The sequence below is a fragment of the Tupaia chinensis genome, unplaced genomic scaffold (genome assembly GCF_000334495.1).
Source record: "Tupaia chinensis unplaced genomic scaffold, TupChi_1.0 Scaffold000612_1, whole genome shotgun sequence".
In the NCBI taxonomy this organism is placed as follows: Eukaryota; Metazoa; Chordata; class Mammalia; order Scandentia; family Tupaiidae; genus Tupaia; species Tupaia belangeri.
The window spans coordinates 4,236,166-4,255,548 of NW_006160131.1; the positions used below are offsets into that span (position 1 = coordinate 4,236,166).

General features: G+C 40.4%; 1 protein-coding gene across 3 annotated transcripts in view; it reads right to left on the reverse strand.

Moving 5' to 3' along the window:
• CREBRF (CREB3 regulatory factor) overlaps positions 1-19,383 on the reverse strand; it is a 69,236-nt gene that overhangs the window by 29,019 nt on the left and 20,834 nt on the right. Inside the window, exons 2-5 of one of the 3 annotated variants that reach the window (XM_006158903.3) lie at positions 13,706-13,975; positions 8,288-8,476; positions 5,535-5,660; positions 2,538-3,624 (exon numbers count right to left, since the gene is read on the reverse strand). In XM_006158903.3, the coding sequence (XP_006158965.1) occupies positions 2,538-3,624; positions 5,535-5,660; positions 8,288-8,296 (1,222 nt within the window). In that variant the 5' untranslated portion in view covers positions 8,297-8,476; positions 13,706-13,975. Of the gene's footprint in view, positions 1-2,537; positions 3,625-5,534; positions 5,661-8,287; positions 8,477-13,063; positions 13,345-13,705; positions 13,976-19,383 lie in introns of all 3 variants that reach the window. The other 2 variants (XM_027775892.1, XM_027775891.1) reach the window with 2 other exon arrangements.

Consider the following 19,383-nt stretch of genomic DNA (forward strand, 5'->3'; position numbering starts at 1 on the left):
TCTTTCTGGCAGGCACATGTGCCCTATCGCAAAAACGTCTCCCTCCCCCCCCCAAAAAAAAGGGAAATCAAGAGAGTTTTGAAAGCAAAAAGAGAAAAGTGACCTGCTACATACAAAGAAACCTCACAAGACAACCCATGGTTTTCTTGGCAGAAATCTTGTTGGCCAGGGGAGAGTGGGATGATATATTCAAAGTGCTGAAAGGAAAACTGCCAACCAAGGGTAATATATCTAACAAAGCTGTCCTACAGAAATGGAAATAGGGCCAGCCAGTAGTGTGGTGGTTAAAACAGCTGAATCTCACATGGCTGACCACATGGTTCAAGTCCCTGGGCCTGGCCACTTAAAAATACATATGAGGGAGAACATGCAACCTATAGCAAAAATCTCTCCAAAAAATAAATAAATAAAAGGTCAGGTACATGTACATGTGCACACCCGAAATCCAAAGAGAAGAATGAAGGAGAAGGTTATCCTCGCAATGGTGTGGTTACCCTTTCTGGGGGGTGCTTTCTCTATCTCTCTCTGACAAGTATATGTACCCTATAGCAAAATTTAATTAAAAAAAAAAAAGACATAAAGACTTTCCCAAACAAAAGACACCCCTTACAAGAAATGCCAAATGCTAAAGTTGAAATGAAAGCATTCTAACTAACAAAATGAATTGTGGAAGTATAAAACTGACAAAACAAGAATACAGATAAATTCATGTAGCTGATACTGCAACAGTGGTACATGAATCCCTTTAACTCTAGTATCACAATTAAAAGGCAAAGTATTAAAAATAACTATAGCTACAATAATTTTTAAATAATTATTTATATTTTAATTTGACCAGACACGCATATACACACACACACAGCGCAAGAGAGAGAAAGTGAGAAAACAAGCTTCCAGGTCCGGGACTTGAACCGTGGTTGGCCATGTGGAAGTGTCCAGTGCCTTAACCACCACATCATCTGCTGGTCCCCAGAAAGCAAGCCACCAGGTCCAGGACTCAAACTGTAGTCAGCTATGTGGGAGTCCAGCACTCTTAACCACCACACCACCTGCCAGCCCCCCTTTAGTAATTTTTAATGACTACACAATATACAAGATGTAAGCTGAGACAATAAATAACATAAAATGTCAAGGGAGAAGGTAAAGTGTAGAGTTTTTGTATGCAATTGTGGAATTTAATTGCTATCAGCTTAAAACAGACTGTTAAAAATGTAAAATGTTATAAATAAGCCTTTGATAACCATAAGGAAAAAACCTGTAGTAATACACAAAAAAGGAATCAAAGCAGACCACTACAAAAAAAAAAAAAAATCAGCAAATCAAAGGAAGAAAGACAAAACTGAATCAACAAAAGAACTACAAAACGGTCAGAAAATCATTCCAGATACTACTATCTAATTTCATCTATAACAGGGGAACACATAAATAATATATATATTTGTAATTTACTATACAAGTGCATTTACTCACCAGAGAGAGAGAGAACCCCCCGCCTCCCAGGGAAAATGGCCATGCCACAATAGCTTCTCCTCCTCTTCTCTCAGGATTTTGGGCATGCATGCACAGATGCCTGGTATGTTTTTCAAGCCACCACACCCAGGGATTTGAACAGTGCAGTTTGGGATTCAGCAATCTTAACCACCACACTACCAGCTGGTATGGGAGTATTATTTAAACCAATAAATCTTGGCATCTGTGTACAACTGTTGAAGGGAGTGACAAATCAAGTCACTAAGATACTATATGAATAAGCCCTTGGAGACCAGCAGGTTAAGCCACTGGACATTCCTACATGGCCACCTATGGTTCAAGTCCCAGACCTGGTGGCTTGCTTCCTCACTTTACCTCTCTCTCTCTCTCTCTCTGATCAAACTTAAATAAATGAATGAATAAATAAAAATTAAATAAATATTTTTTAAAAAGTATAAGCCCTTAAGGGCTAGCAGGTGGAGTGAAGACACTGGACTCCCACATGGCTGACCGCAACTCGGACCTGGCGGCTTGCTTTGTCACTTTTCCTTTCTCTCTGCCTGCCTGTCTCTGGTGAGTGCACATGCCCTGTAGCAAATTTAAAAATAATAATAATGATAAATAAAATTAAATAGTTCTTTTAAAAATAATAAATAAACCCTTAAGAAATCAACATACAGGGCTGGCAGGTGGCATGGTGGTTAAGGGGATGGATTCCCACATGATCACCATGGTTCAAATTCTGGACCTGACAGCTTGCTTTCTCACTTTCTCTCTCTCTCTCTCTCTTTTTCTCTCTACTCCCTGGTCAAGTTAGAAAAAAATAATAAAGATAAATAAAATAATTCTTAAAAAAATAAATACATTCGTGTTTAAACAAAAATCAGCGTATGAACCACTATAAATATACAAGTGATCCTTATAGAGCTATTTGAATAGAAAAATAAAAAGCAATTACATATCCAAAGATTACTTACTCTTTAAACTAAAATAAAGCATTCACACAAAAATTTTCCACTCAAAATAGTAATAGGTCAGTTTGGTAAGCCTGCAACCATTCTAATTACCTGGTTCAGAGAAAGTATCACTAATATCGTCATCCTTGTCATCTTCATAATCCTCTTCCTCTTCTTCCTCCTCTTCATTTTCAGATAGTTCATGCTCACTACCAAACCCTTCATCATGGTCCTCATCATCAACATCCTCCTCATCTTCCTCATCTTCTTCAGGACTGCATTTGGTTGGCTGTTCACTCAAGTTATCAGAGACAAAAAGAGAGTAATTGTGCTCTTCTTTTTTCTGGGATGAATCTGAGACCGATGTGCTGGCAGAAAGGCTGCTACTCTCTCCTGTTGCAATTGACCCAGGACCTTCCTGGGGCAGGGGACTGAGTAATAGTTCCTGGGTTTCTTTAAAAGGCAAAGCTGGAGTGGCATGACCCTGCAGAGGATCCATCCCTTTTTTCTCTTGTCTCTTTGCTACTGCACCACAGTAGCAGGTGTTTTCCTTCGCTGCATCTGCACGAACCTGGCTCAACAAAGGCCGGCTCTGCTGCACTGGATTGATCTTTACCTTTGCCTTTTTTACATAGTCTTTACATTCAACATGGAAGTTCACCTTTTCATTATGATACATGTTGGTCTTTACCATGATCTGCGTGCTTGAAGTAGGCTTACTTGCTTTTTGGACACAGTCTGACGAAGGGACCTCAGTCTGAAGAGTCTTAGAAAAACACACAGGGGCAGCGGCTCTGCTTGTGATCTTTTTACCAGGGAATGAAGAGGGCAAGGGGTTTTGTTTGACACTGAAAAGTGAATCAGGATAATAAAGGGAATCAGAAACAGACTGAGAGTCCTCACTATTAAGCTGGGCCAAAGTTGGAGTTTTACTTATGACCTCTTCATCTTGGTAAGGGCTAGAAAAGTCATCAAGACCCAAGTAATCCACTTCTTTTGTTCCCCAGATGTCACAGCTGGTTAGTTTGGTATACTTTGTTAAATCTTCACAGTATGTATCCCACTGTTCCCAGTTTGAGGTTAAAGCACCCTCATTATCCAGGACATCTGTGAAAGACTCCAAATTTTCAATGTCTTTGCAATCCTCCAAAGAAAGGAAGTTGTCTCTAGGGTTTTGCTGGTAGTTCATCTCTCTATCCTGAAAAATGTAAGAAAAGAAATCACACATCAAATTGATAAATCAGCACTTAAAGGCTACTGGCATTATAGTAGTACCATTCCATACAATTTCTCTGGAGAAGAAAAATAGAAATATGCTCTTTGAGAGGCTTAGGTATGGTCCAAATCTCTTGAGCTTTTACCATAAACACTATTCCTTAAAAATGTTTTCATTAAAAATAAATGTTTCCATGTCCATGGGCCAACTGGTGGTGTGAAGGTTAAGGTACTAGATCCCATATGGCTGACTGAGCAGTTTGAGTCCTGGCCCAGTAGCTTTACAATCATGCCAGGTATATGTGCATGTATGCCCGAAATCCCAAGAGAATGGAGAACAAAGGATGGCAATCCTCCCAGGGGGTAATTTCTCAGTTTTTTCTCTCTCTGTTGAGTACAAGCACCCTATAGTAAAACTGTTAAAAAAAAAAAAAAGTGTACACATTTCCTGAGTCCAGGTCTCAAATCATGCAGATTTTTATGTAGGATCCAACTGCCTTAACCACCATGCCACTGGCTGGACCCAGAAGAATGTCTTTTTAAGTAGGAACTTAAATTTAGAGGCCAAGAACAATCCTGAGAGAGTTGGAAATCAGTCACAAGAAGATCGATTACAAGACTTTATTTAAAAAAAACTCTTGGATATGCCAGCCCATGGTCTAGTGGTTAGAGTAGCTGGATTCTACCTAGTTGAATCACAAAGTTTGAGTTCTGGGCCTAGCAGCTTGATAAACTTGTTGGGCACAAGTATACCCAAAATCCCAAAAAAGAGGGAGAAATGGAGGAGAAGGAATTGGGATGTAACAATTCCCCATACGGGGTGCTTTCTTGCTTGCTTTCTTTTTCTTTCCAGTGATGGCACATGCTCTTTGGTGAATTAAAAACCAACAAAAGTATCTCTTGGGCATGAAAAGTAAAATACTCGTGTATTTTAGAGATGTTATTTTGAAAATATCAGTATGACTTTTAAGCCACTAAAGACAGTAAGGTCAAACTCTAATGTACAAACACATCATATATTTTTCTGAAGTTATAATATATTATGCAATTTTATATACATATAAAACATATGTATATAAAAGCATATTTATATACATATAAAACAAAACTCTGCTAGTAGTAGTTACCTTTTGGGAAGAGGTTTAGAAGGTGGAGTCTCAGGAAGAAAATAAGGAAGTTTTCAGTTTTCTATGGGTTTTGTTTTGTTTGGGCATGTATAGTATGCATGCTTTTGTGTGTATGTGTGTTTTAGTAACTTTGATTAAGTATAGTTTTCATACCATAAAATTCACCTATATAAGATACATCATTCAATGATTTTTAGAGAATTTATAGATTCGGGCACTCAGTTTTCTATTTTATATACTTCTGTATTATTTCATTTTATATAGTCATTTTTTTCTTAGAAATGTTAAGTATCTGTTTACCTCAAAAATTAATTAAGTATATGCAAATATTGCTTAAAATTGTTATTTGTCTCACACTTTCCATGTCATACAATCTTGCTTCGTGTTATCATTCCTTAATGTTCCAGTTAAAAAGCTATACATATAATTAAAAGAAAAAAAGCTTCCCATTCTCATCAAAAACTGAATTTGAAGATATTTATATAACCTTTGTCTTACTACTTTCCATGAGTTCAGAAATCATTCTCTAATAATTTTAACTGGACATATAGTTAACAGAATCAAACTTGGCCCTAACGCATCCTTTATTCTTTTTTTAATTTTTATTTTTTTAGAACTGTTTATTACGCTGGTGGGCATGGACGAGTTAACACTGAATCTCCAGCCCACATCCTTTCTTCTTTTCAGACATTTATAAATTAAAAACTCTACCACAACAGTTGGACCCCAAAGAAATCAAACCAAAAATCAAGAAAATGTTTCTTACCAGTTCATACATGAAATCTGGATCTGAACTGTTTGCTAAAAGATCTGTGCTCATCAGAGTCTGTTCCGAAAAGGCGTGGCTTCGAAAAGCATCCCCAAAAGGCGGATCCATTCCGCTTACACTAGGCTACAACAGAGTGATTCTCATTATACTTCAAGATTAATTTAATATATATGATCCTAATACCACCCCCACTACGTAACTTACTATTTTCAGAAAATAATTCTGTATTATTTCTACTGTGTACTTTATTTAAGAGCTTTAACTAACATTAAACTGTGGGATTAAACTAGAAAATTATCCAAAATGCATTCGAAACAAAAAAAATAGAGAATAGCAATTGTTAATATCTAACTTCTAAAAAAATTAAAAGTCTGGAGACCAGCAGGTAGTGTGGTTGTTAAGGCACTGAACTCCCACGTGGCCAACTGCAGTTCAAAATGGTTTGAAACTCTATGTCTCTCCCTGGTCAAATTAAAAAGTAATCATAATGAACGAAATTAAATAAATAATAATTTTTTTAAAATAAAGGTTTAGGGACCAGCAATTGGCATAATGGCTATGTCGCTGGACTCTCATGTATTTGACTGTGGTTTGAGTCCCGGACCCAGTGGTTTAAACTCACGCTGGCCACGTGTGCGTCAATGCCCAAGATCTTAAGAGAAGAATGGAGGAGAAGGGATTGCAGCATGGCCATCCCCCCGGGGGGTGATTTCTAGCTTTCTGTCTCTCTGTCTCTCTCTTTCTGGCGAGTACACGCGCCCTATAAAAAAAACCTCTCAAAAAAAAAAAAATAAAAATTTAAAAATGAAACCCTCTCCAAAAAAAAAAAGTTGATTTAGCAACCAGAGGCAGTATATAGCAACCTAAGGAGTACTTTAATATAACTATACAACAATTCTTCATTCCTGTCTCTAAGAAGACTCTGTAGAGAATTTCCTGCCATTTCCTGAGGTCTGTAGAGGTAGCAAACCATTCTCCCTCTATACTCCCAAGTCAAGCCAATGACTTAGTTTCTAAAACAAGCTGGAAGACAATTTAGGCAGCTCTAGTTAATCAATGCTTCCAGGAACATGACGGACTTAAGGTCAATGAAATACCCCAAAATCTGGATAAAACAGTAGCCTGGGTAAGAGCTCTGTAGCCTTAATCCTTATCTCTGAAGAGGGACAATCAGAAAGGGGGGGGGGGGGGGAAAGTTTCCAGAGTTAATGTTCCCTCTTGTTTTCCCTCCATCTTCTTTTTCATTTTCAACACCTATACACATCACATCACTCTGGAGTAAAGTCAAGACTTACACTCCTAAAGTAGCTCAAGTGACAGAAAGGCCTCACTTTGAAATCTAACTTGGGTAAAGGAAGTGAATGAAAAATAATAGAACTTTTCTCTTTGCCTTTTTATTCTCCTCATGTATTTTATAAATTCTTAAGAAGTGACACTAGCTTATCTCCTTATACTTATTTACTACCTACCACAAACTGGCTTTTCATATACTCTGTCATCATATTTTTCTTCACAATACATCCCATTCCATTTTTTTCCCATTTTCTTTTATTCTCCGACCTTTCTAGGTCTGTGGAACCTTTCTTCCTAGAAAAACTTATCGTCACTTTATACCTCTAAATTTAAGTTTTTGATAAATAGCAAAACTAAATATTAAATGGGCAGGCAAGAACTCCAGAGAGTATATGAATCCACTGGGCACAGGGGTTGGAGGTAGAGGTAAACCTTGGGTCTTTCTAGTAACAGCTAACAAATCCCTTTTCTCTGCCTCTGCTTCCTGTCTCTCTGAGTCCTAGACAATCGCAGAAAATTGTTTACTCCCCATGCTTAAGAAACAGCTCCCACATAAATCCCTGCCCACTTGTTATTTCTAGGTTTCTCTCTAGCACGGAAACCAAAAGAGCTCATCACTTGAGGCAGAAGGGAAACAGTCTGAGTAGAATGAGGACTGACAGGACTTATTTACTGTTTCAGTGATTGCTTCAAGCCAAAACTGATCAATTTGAAGCAGTTAAGTATGAAAGGACAGCCTAATCATTCTTGGAAAAGTCTTACAGGAGGCACATATATGTGTATGTGGGTTTAAGAGAGAAAAAGAAAAATTGAAGTGCCCTTACCATTTCCTCTTAAGGCCTTCTAAATTCAATGGGCATAAATGGAGAGTAAGCACTGGGAAATAGGAAGATGACAGATGAAACAGAAATGGTATTTCTCTGGTAGAAAAATCTTCAGGAGAATTTGTTTACCTCCAATTAGCTGGGTGCTTTAGTCAGCAGATCTTTCCACCTTCAAACCTATTAACTAGGACTTCTACCTACTTATTCACCTGCCCCCTATGCCTAGCTCATTAAACTTCAAAACTGCACCAAAGGAAGAAAGAGCAGGCAATGAAAGAGAGAACATGTACTCAAAACCAGCTGAGAACAGAAATGACTTTAAAAACTAGTACGTCAACTTATGTTAAGATTTGGAGAAGTAGGGCCAGCAAGTGGCACAGTGGTTAAGGCCCTGGACTCCCACATGGCCAACCATGGTTCAAGTTCCAGACCTGGTGACTTCTTTCTTACTTTCTCTTTTTCCCTCTCATCTCTCTGGTTAGTGCACATGCCCTATAGTAAATTAAAATAATAATAATAATAATAAACAAAATTAAATAATTTTTTAAAAGATTCAGAGAACTTACAAAACCAATGGTATTGACTTTCTGCAGTGAAAAAATTTAAAAATTACACCTACTCTGTATGATTTACCTGAGGCATTTCCAGGCCCAGATCTTGTGAGTCCAATTCCAAACTTCTTTTTTTTCTCGTTTGTAAATTCCTTTCCAGCTTTACTTTCAATTCCAAGATCAAAGATGATATAAATGGCAGGTTTATTCAAAATGCCTTCAATTCAACTGCTTGATCACCTTTTTTTTTTAACAATAATTCTGTACAACTCTGTCAAACAACACAAAGTAAATTCACTGAGCTCCATTAGAAACAAGTTACTCTTTCAAAAACATTATCAAAGAATAAATTAGTTAAGTCTAGCAGTTACATTATCAAGGGTTTGATCATGTATTAGTACCTACTAATACTAAATTTGTCGTTCCTCCCCTTAGTTTCTATAATAGTGTTAGTCAATAGCCAACTGGCAATATAAAAAAAATTTTAAAAAACCCTGATAAACCTAATACAGGTTTATCTTTCTTGTGTCAGGAAAACTGTATATACTTCATCTTTTTTTTTTTCAAAGAATTACTTTAACTTTATTTATTTATTTTAATTTGACCAGAGAGGAATGGAGTAAGAGAGAGTGTGTGTGAAAGCAAACCACCAAGTCTAGGACTCGAACCATGGTCAGCCATGTGGGAGTCCAGTTCCCTTAACCACCATGCCACCTGCTGGCCCCTGTATATACTTAATCTCTTTTTTTTCTCTTTTTTTTGGAGAGGTTTTTTTCTTTTTGGGCACATGCGCTCACCAGAAAGACAGAGACAGAGAGAGAGAAAGTGAGAACCCCCCCCCAAGAGGGGATGGCCACGCCACAATCCCTTCTCTTCCATTCTCCTCTCAGGATCTTGGGCATGCACGCACACGCGCCCGGCATGAGTTTAAACCACCGGGTCCGGCACTCGAACCACAGTCAACTATGTGAGAGTCCAGCGACATAACCATTACACTAACTACTGGTCCCTGTATATACTTAAAGTCAAGCTCTTGGGCCAGAAGGTGGTGTGGTGGCTAAGGCTCTGGATCGCACAAGGCTGACAATTAGTTTCAAATCCAGGATTCAATAGCTTGAAAAACATGCCAGGCATGTGTGCATACATGCCCAAAATCCTAAGAGGAAATGGAGGAGAAAGAATGGTGACATTGCCATCCTCACCCCAGGGGGTGATTTCTCACTTTCAGTATATCTGTCTGTCTCTCTCTCTCTCAGGCTATTCCAGGCACAAAACTAATAAATAAATAAATAAATCTTTAAAAATTAAAGTCAAGCTCTTGTTCACTTAATGATCTTCATGTAAAAACATGTCTCAATATTAGTTCCTTCTACTGTATAATCATCACTGTTAAGCTAATTAACATTTATGTCTCTTATCTACAAGAAGAGTAAAAAAATATGTAACAGTCAACTACAGAATTTGATGTATTCTCTAGATTAAATGGAATCACATCTGTAATTGTGTACAGCAGCTTTCTGCAATGTCAGTTACCCTTGGCCAACTGTAGTTCAAAAATATGTGAGTCTAGCGACCAGCAGTTAGTGTAATGGCTATGTCGCTGGACTCCCATGTAGTCGACCGTGATTCGAGTCCCAGACCCGGTGGCTTAAACTCACGCTAGGCGCGTGTATGTGCACGCCCAAGATCCCCAGAGGAGAACGGAGGAGAAGGGACGGCAGAGTGGCCATCCCTCTGAGGGGTGATTTCTCGCTTTCTATCTCTCTATCTCTGTCTCTCTGGCGAGTGCACATGCCTATAGCAAAGACCTCTCAAAAAAAAAAAAAAAGGTGAGTCTAGAGAGACCACATTCACATAAGTTTTATTACAGCATGTTGTTATTATTTTATTATTGTTTTAATCTCTTACTGTACCTGACTTAAAATTTACATTTTATGACAAATATGTACACATAAGAGAAAAACAATATATGTAGTGTCCTACCCACAGTTTCAGGCAACCACTGTAGGTCTTGAAACATTCCCACATACTAACGTTATTTTTTAAAGTTATAAGCTAAAGGTATCCTTGAAGAAACTGTTATTTCATCAAAATTTTAATAGATGTATATTTCTTTTTTTTTTTTTTGGGAGAGGTTTTTGCCATAGGGCATGTGCGCTCGCCAGACAGACAGACAGAGAGAAACAGAGAGACAGAAAGCGAGAAATCACCCCCCAGGGGGGATGGCCACGCCACAATCCCTTCTCCTCCATTCTCCTCTCGGGATCTTGGGCACGCATGCAAACGCGCCCGGCGTGAGTTTTAAGCCACCGGGTCCGGGACGCGAACTGCAGTCGACTACAGGGGAGTCCAGCGACATAGCCATTACACTAACTGCTGGTCCCAACAGATGTATGTTGAGGGGGGAAACAGAATGACTATTTTGCAGAATGGTTTCAAGGGTTAAGTTAAACAATGACTGAAAATCATCTGGCACAGGGTCTTGATGGAGTGAAAAAATATTAGTTTCCTTTGCTTTCTCTGTGAAAACCTTAAGAGGAATCAAACATCTATACCCACATTTTCTATCTTTTTGTCCCAGAACCAATCGTTCTTAAAGTGTGATCTCTCAGGATGAACAGCACTAATATCAGCATCAACCAGAACATCTGTCAGAAGTGCAAAATCTTGGGTCCAGCCTCGACCTACTAAAACAGAAACTCTAGGAATGGGGTCCAGCAACATGTGTGTAGTTTGCGCATGCGTGTGTGTGTGTGTAGTTTTTTTTTCTTTAAAAAAAAATGTGCTTAATAAGCCCTCCAGGTGAGATTTTGATCCTCCCTAAAGTTTAAGAACTGTTGCCCTGTCTTGCTTTCATTTAGTTTAGACACTATCATTTCTTAATGTAAACTGAATTAGAGGACATGCAGCGGCACAGATATAACACAATTGGGCCCAAATTAAGAAAGGTTCTGAGTTTGCATCCTGTGACTTCCTAAGCATACTAAGTACCCACAATCCAAGCCAGCTAAGACTGGAGGTGGATCGTGGTATGAGGACCCCACTGGGGGGATGCCTATGTGTCTCTCATGAGGAAAAATAAGTTTAAAAAAAAAAAAAAACACGGGACCAGTATTAGTGTAATGGCTATGTCACTGGACTCCCATGTAGCCGACTGCGATTTGAGTCCTGGACCCCGTGGCTTAAATTCATACCGGGCGCATGTCTGTGCATGCCCAAGATCCCGAGTGGAGAATGGAGGAGAAGGGATTGTGGCATGGCTGTCCCCCCGGGGGGTGATTTCTCGCTTTCTGTCTCTCTGTCTCTCTCCGTCTTTCTGGTGAGCACACGCGCCCTATAGGAAAAACCTCCCCTCCCCCCAAAAAAAAACCCACAGGGGGACCAACAGGTGGTGTAGTGGTTAAGGAGCTGGACTTCCACATGGCTGACTGCAGTCCAAGTCCCAGACCCAATAGCCAATAGCTTGAAAATCATGTCGTGTGTGTGTGTCTGTATGTGTGCATGTGTGCCCAAAATCCCAAGAGGAGAAGGGATTGTGGCATGGCCATCCCCTCACTGAGGAATGATTCCACTTTCCCTATCTCTGCCTGATGGCAAAAACCTAAAAATTAAATTAAATTTAAAAATAAAAAGAATTACCCTCTGCAGTTAAGACATTCTCTGGACTAGAGGGTTAAGAGTGACATGATACTTCAATTTCAAAGACCTTTTGCTGAACCAATAACTGATAGTTAACAAGGTGGGGCTGCTCCATGGTGTAGTAGTAATACACTACTCAAAAGAAGCCAGATCCTATATGGTAACTGCAGCTCAAATCCCTGGCCTGGCTGGCCTGAACCATGCTGGACACATGTGTCACTGTCCAAGATTAGATGTGATAGAGGACTAGAGGAAGGAGGCAATAGAATGACCAGATGCAGTGGAGGATGCTCTCCTCTCTCACATGCATGTGTGCTCCACTATAAATAAAGGAAAAATAGAATAGTTAACAACGGACTCAATAATTGTCTTAATTAATAAATTCACTACAGTTAGTATCTCCTGGATCTCGACTGGGCCCTCCCCTCTAGTGGGCTCTCATCTTGCTAGCTCAGGAAACACTCTCAAGTATTGACCTAGGCCTAGATACAGAGTAACCTATGCTTTTCAACTCATTGCTGCAGTTTAAGTAGTTTGACTTCTGTTCCAGCCAAAGGCCAGTTCTTGCCCAACTTCTATTTGTGTGACCTCATGCCTTGGTCCTACTACTAGCTTGTCATTATAATCCTAATTCTCCCAAATTCCTGTGAAAAATATGGTCAGTCACCTTTTCTAAACTTAGGCCCCCAAAAGGTATCTAATTCAAGTCATGCATTCAACAAAGTGGACCAATGTAATCCTGGTTTATTCTGGAAGAAAAGTTTAATACTTCATAAAACCTGAAACCTTACCCATAATAGCATTAGGGTCGAAGATTTAGGGAGAGATTAGTTCTACTCAACTTATTGGGTAGTTGAGAAAGTGTGCAAAAATACATCATGACTTTCACACCAACCTATGTATACTTGTTGGCATCTACTAAACATTCAACATATACTTACTGGCATCTACTAAAGATCCCACCTACCAATAGGTTGGTTTCTCAGGGAAACACTAAACAAAAAGGGCTAAATTACAGTCAACAGTTCCTTCTCGCAAACCATATGACACTGGATAAAATCAACTTTCTCATTTTTTGGGGGGGGGGTGAATATTACTCTCTCCTGGCTACTAAATTTTCTAAGCAATAAAACTTCCATTAATGAACACAAATATTTATTTAAATTTCTATTTAAACAGATGAAGACAACTTCACATAATGTAGTCAGCAAAAGTGCACCTGTTTGGGAGACAGAAGATCTGGGTTCCGGTTTTGATTCCATAATTAAAACTAAACGCCTTAGGGTGGGCTCCACACCATAGCAGTAATGCACTACTTGGGAGGGACTGAAGCCCACATGGCAACTGAAGCCCAGTCCAACTGAAACACACCAGGCATGTATACAAGTGCCCAGGATCTGATGGGTTGGAAGAATGGAGGAAGGGGATCACAGTATGTCCAGATCCTGTGGAAGGTGCTCTCCAACTCTCTCCCTCCATCCATGTGTCCATACGCATGTTCTACAATGAATAAAATTTTAAAAGAAAACAACAGCCTTATGAATTCAAGCAAGTTTCTTAGATTTGCGCCTTAGCCTCCAGATCTAAGGAATAACATTTATTCTCCCTTAAGTATGTAATGGGGGATGATACAAAAACTGAATGATATATCACATGTATTAGTAAAGGATATATTAATAAAATAAAATTTGGAAAGGTGATCATCACCAATAGGTGTATTTTTCCAATATTTCGGTCTCAGAGCTAGTCCAGCTTAGAAAATCAACATCTGTGACAGGTGTTGGCAACAGGGCTGAACGTTTTAAGAGCAATAATTCCCAAAGAGAAGGTATCTACCAAGTAAAGGGTTGAGTTAATTCACCTGGGCATTGAAGGTCCTTATTTGCTTCTCCTAGTCTCTCATGTAGCAGCAAACAGGACAAGGTAAAGGCTGATTCTACTCCCAACAGTGGGACCCCTTTTCAGCAATATACACTCCCAGCCTCTAAAACTAATGATACAACAGGCTATCCTCATACTGATTTTCGCTGGTTCGTGCTTGTCATTTCTTCCATGTGGTCAGAGGTCTTGATCCTTTCTTTATTGCCTTTAAATGGTATCAGAGTCTCTGCGGTAGGAACTGTCTTGACCCCTAATTTAAACAAATAATTTTTCCTGGGGCTTAATCCTCAGTAAAGTTAAAAGAGAAAGAAAGGGAAAAAAGGGGGGATATAAGAATGGAGGGAAGAGAGGTAGGAAAAGGGAGGAAAGGAAGGAGACAAGAAAGCAGTAAGGAATGAGGGGAAGGGAAGAGAGGCAAGGAGACAAGTCAGGAAGAAGTCAGGGGAGGAAAGGTGGCAGGGGGACGGGATAAATCACTAACTTGGTCATTTAAAAAGTTATACAGGGCGGCCCTGCAGCCCAGCAGTTAAGGAAGCCAGATCCTACATGGCCATCCATGGTTTAAATCTCAGCCCCAGAGGTCTGAAAAACATGGGTTTTTCAAAATCCTAACGGAATGGAGGAAAAGGGACTGTTGCATGACCACATCTCAGTGAGGGGTGATTTTTCTCTTTCTCTCTGGCTAGTGCACATGTGCATGACCTTCGGCAACTTACAAAAAGTTATGCAATGTGTAATACACCATGGGACCCCTTGCTAGACAAGAAAGACAGCAATGTTAGCCCAAGCACTTTAGCAAACCAAGATCTATCTGCCACACATCCTTATCCTTCTTGCTATACTTCCTAAGTCCCACTTAGTAATTCTTTTCCTTTTGAATATTATACTATGCAAGAACTGAACGATCCTTCAGGTCTTTTTAAATCATGCCACTACCTGTGCTTCATGATACAGCAGAAATCAAGTACCCCCAAATCTCCAAACTATTGAGGAATCAGAGGCTGTCTATGCAAGGAACACATTGGGGAAAAGCTGGAGATCAAGTTCCCCCCTTTATTATGTAATATGAATCCTATATCCAACTGCAGGTGAATCACTATTATTTATCCTCAACAATGCTTCTCTAAATTACAAAATTAAGAAACAGGCAAGTAAATTTAAACTAGATGGTTACAGTTTATGTTAGGAATTATTTTTTTAAAAAGTTATTTTCTAAATCCTACTGCTGCTAGTCTTTAAGGACAGAAAATGGGGGAGAGGGAGAGAAGACATACCTCTCCCCTTGGGCTGAGGGAGAAAAGATCATTTTCTTGCCAAAGCTCTACCATGACCTTATAAGCAGACCTTATAAAGATCCTTCTGACATACCACATTGAGAACTCTATCCCTGGTCAATACAGTAGTCTCCTTTTATCCTCACTCTGAAGAAGTTTAAAAAATAAGGGAATTCAGGGGAACCAGCAGTTAGCATAATGGCTATCTCGCTGAACTCCCACGTAGTCGACCACAGTTCGCGTCCTGGCTTAAAACTCACGCCAGGCACGTGTGCGTGCGTGCCCAAGATCCCGAGAGGAGAATGGAGGAGAAGGGATTGCGGCGTGACCATCCCCCCTAGGGGGTGATTTCTCGCTTTCTGTCTCTATGTCTCTGTCTGGCGAGTGCACGCGCCGTATAGTGAAAAAAAACCTCTCCAAAAAAAAAAAAAAAGGGAATTCAGGACCAGCAGATGGCATAATGGTTACATGGCTGGACTTTTACATAGTCAACCATGGTTGGAGTCCGAACCCAGTAGCTTAAACCTCATGCTGGGCACCATGTGCATGCCTGTCCAAAATCCCAAGAGGAGAATGGAGGAGAAAGGAATGTGGTATGGCCATCCCCCCTGGATGGGTGATTTCTCGCTGTCTCTCTGTCTCTGTCTCTCCAGCAAGTACACATGCACTACAACAAAAGTCTCTTAATAAAAAAAAGTATGTGTGTGTGTGTGTGTGTACATGGGCACGTGCGCTCGCCAGACAGAGAGAGACATAGAGACAGAAAGCGAGAAATCACCCCCCAGGGGGGATGGTCACGCCGCAATCCCTTCTCCTCCATTCTCCTCTCGGGATCTTGGGCACGTACACACACATGCCCGGCGTGAGTTTTAAGCCACCAGGTCTGGGACACGAACTGTGGTCAGCTATGTGGGAGTCCAGCGACATAGCCATTACGCCAACTGCTGGTTCCTTTTTTTTTGGAGAGGTTTTTTCACTATAGGGCGCGTGCGCTCGCCGGACAGACAGAGAGAGACATAGAGACAGAAAGCGAGAAATTATCCCCCAGGGGGGGATGGTCACACTGCAATCCCTTCTCCTCCATTCTCCTCTTGGGATCTTGGGCACGCACGCACACGCACCCGGCGTGAGTTCTAAGCCACCGGGTCCGGGACGCGAACCGTGGTCGACTACATGGGAGTCCAGCGACATAGCCATTACACTAACTGCTGGTTCCCTGAAAATCTTAAGAGAAGATACTAGATCTCGAAATTGATCTTTCTTTGGAATGTAGTTTTGGAGGAAGGCAGAAGACCTCTCAGAACTTTGTTTCTTTGTATAGGCTTCTGCCCAATTTTAATCGGTAGACTATCAAGACAACATATTGAAATTCAGCTACAGACTTTTCAGAATGAACAGAAAAGAACATTGACGCAGGTCTCAAGATCAAGCTTAGTTGGACAGAAAGGGCTTTTTATTTCTGATAATGTAAAAAACTTTGGAGGCTTTCTACAGCCTTGACATCTGTCAATTAACTTGTTCAAAATACAAGAATAAGAGAATGGAACCATTTTAGGCAGAACCAGAGAGTGCATTTCTAACCCCAGACACCCTTGGTTACCAACAGTGAAAAAATTTCTGTTTATATTTGTGTACCTGCTTACAGATTACAAAGCATATTGCTACACTCTACCATTTGATAAAACAAGTTTGTGAAATAACAAGGTACAGTGTTTTGATGTCTCAGGAAGTAGGGTAAGTATTAAGATCATCACTGTCTCCATTCCACTGTCTAATATTTTAGGGTTTTTTTGTTTTTTGGAGAGGTTTTTGCTATAGGGCATGTGCGCTCACCAGACAGACAGAGACAGAGAAAAAGGAAGTGAAAAATCACCCCCAGGGGGGGATGGCCACATGGCAATCCCTTTTCCTCCATTCTCCTCTCGGGATCTTGGGCACGCATGCACACGCGCCCAGCGTTAGTTTAAGCCACCAGGTCCAGGACTGAAACTGCAGTCAACTACATGGGAGTTCAGCGACATAGCCACTACGCTAACTGCTGGTCCCATCTTTTAGGGTTTTTTTTAGGTTTTTGCCATAGACATGTACACTCCCTAAAGAAAAAAGAGAAAGAGGGAAAGTGAGAAATTACCCTCTGGGGGGATGGCATGCCACAATCCTTTCTCTTCCATTTTCCTCCTGGGATTTGGGTGGGCGTGCATACACACACTCCCAGTGGGAGTTTCCAGCCACTGGATCCAGGACTCAAACCACAGTCAACCATGTGGGAGTTCAACACCTTAATCACTATGCCACCTGCTGGACCTACAATGCTCTTAATCAACAAAGGTAACTGGCTGAGTGGGACTGGAGTGGATCACGGCATGAAGATCTTGTTGAGGGTGCTCTTTCTACCCATTCTGTCATGGAAAAAATGAATAAACTAAAAAAAAAATTAAAAAAAAAACACCCTAACCTACCACATCTATTTAACTTCATGTTCCTTAGCCTTTAGCTACTCTTAAATATCTCCTGTATAATGTATAAAATACTCAAATACAATAAAACTATCTTTCCAATCCCATCTCCTACTACTCTCCAATAAATAAATGCTAATATTAGACCATTTCTCCAAATCCTTGAGGTATGATCCCACTTAACTCCACTTATGGATCACCAACAGTGAGATTCTAACCTTCGTAGCTTTGCTCATCAAATTTTTCTTTTTCCACCTCCCTAACCCTTTCTTCCACCACTCAATTGTAAAATATTTGAGAATGACCATCATATTTCATGTCTGTTTCACTACAGTGCCAAAAGTGATACCTTGCCCAGGTAAGAGCTGACTGACAATGAGTGGGGAATCCCCTAAGACCACATCCTTCTAGATAAGGAGTCAAGATGTTATATTCTTTCTTTAGGAAAAAAAATAAAAAAGAATCATTTTATTTAACTCTATTTATTTTAATTTGACCACAGAGGGACAGAGAGAGAAAAAGCAAAAGAGAAAAGGAAAGCTTGAGAAAACAAGCCACCAGGTCCAGGACTTGAACAGTGGTCAATCATGAGGAAGTTCAGTTGCCCTTAATCACCATGCCACCTGTCAGCCCCGATGAGGACACAAGGAAGACAGTGATTCAACACTGAGCATCTTTTATGTGCTCCTAAGTATCTTACAGTAGCTTATTAATTTTGAGTCATAGAGCAAAAATATTAAAAATTGTATTCCTGAATTTTTTAACTTCTAGGAAGAATATCATTTAAATTTTAGTTGACTTTAAAGACCTAAGGTAATTCATGTCTAGAGAAGAGAGAACAGAGGGAGTAAAGTTAAAAATTATTTAAAACAAAGCCCAGCCTTGATGGCGTAGTTGGTAGTCTACTGAATTGCAGTCTGGAAGTCACTGTCTGTTCAGATCCCTACAACATGCTGGCATGCATATGCCCAAGATCCAGACCAGCTATAGAGCTAGGGGAAGAGGGGAGCCACACGACTAGACCCATCTGTGGGTGTTCCTCCTTACCCTCTTGAGTATTTTTTCTTTTTTATTTCTGTTTGTTTGTTTTGAGAGGTGTTTGCTATAGGGCACGTGCACTCACCAGAAAGACAGACAGAGACAGAGAGACAGACAGCAAAAAATCACCCCCTGGGGGGATGGCCACACCGCAATCCCTTCTCTTCCATTCTCCTCTCGGGATCTTGGGCATGCACCCACACGCGCTTGGTGTGAGTTTAAGCCACCAGTTCCAGGACTCAAACCACAATCGACTACATGGGAGTCCAGCGACACAGCTATTATGCTAACTGCTGGTCCCTCTTGAGCGTTTTCTATCATGAAAAAAATGAACTTAAGAATATTTATTTAGGGGGACCAGCAGATGGCATAATGGTTACGTCCCTGGACTCTCACATGGTTGACCCTGACTCAATTCCTGGATCCAGCAACTTAAATCTTAAATGCCAGGTGCATGTGCATGTATGTCCAAGATCCTGAGAGGAGAATGGAGGAAAAGAGAATGCACCATGGCCATCCCCCCGGGGGGTGATTTCTCGCTTCCTATCTCTCTGTCTCTGACAAGCACACATGCCCTCTAGCAACAATCTCTTTAAAAAATTATTTAGCGACCAGTGGATGGCACAATGGTTACGTTACTGGACTCCCACATAGCCGACTGCAGTTTGAGACCTAGACCAGGCGGCTAGAAACTCTAGCCAGGCACATGTGCATGCATGCCCAAAATCCCAAGAAGAGAATGGAAGAGAGGGGACTGTGGCATGGCCATCTCCCCAGGGAGTGACTTCTTGCTTTCTGTCTCTCTGTCTCTGCCTCTGTCTCTGATACTGTATACGCCGTATAGCAAAAAATCTCTCAAAAAATTATTTAAAACAACTGAATCCAGACCC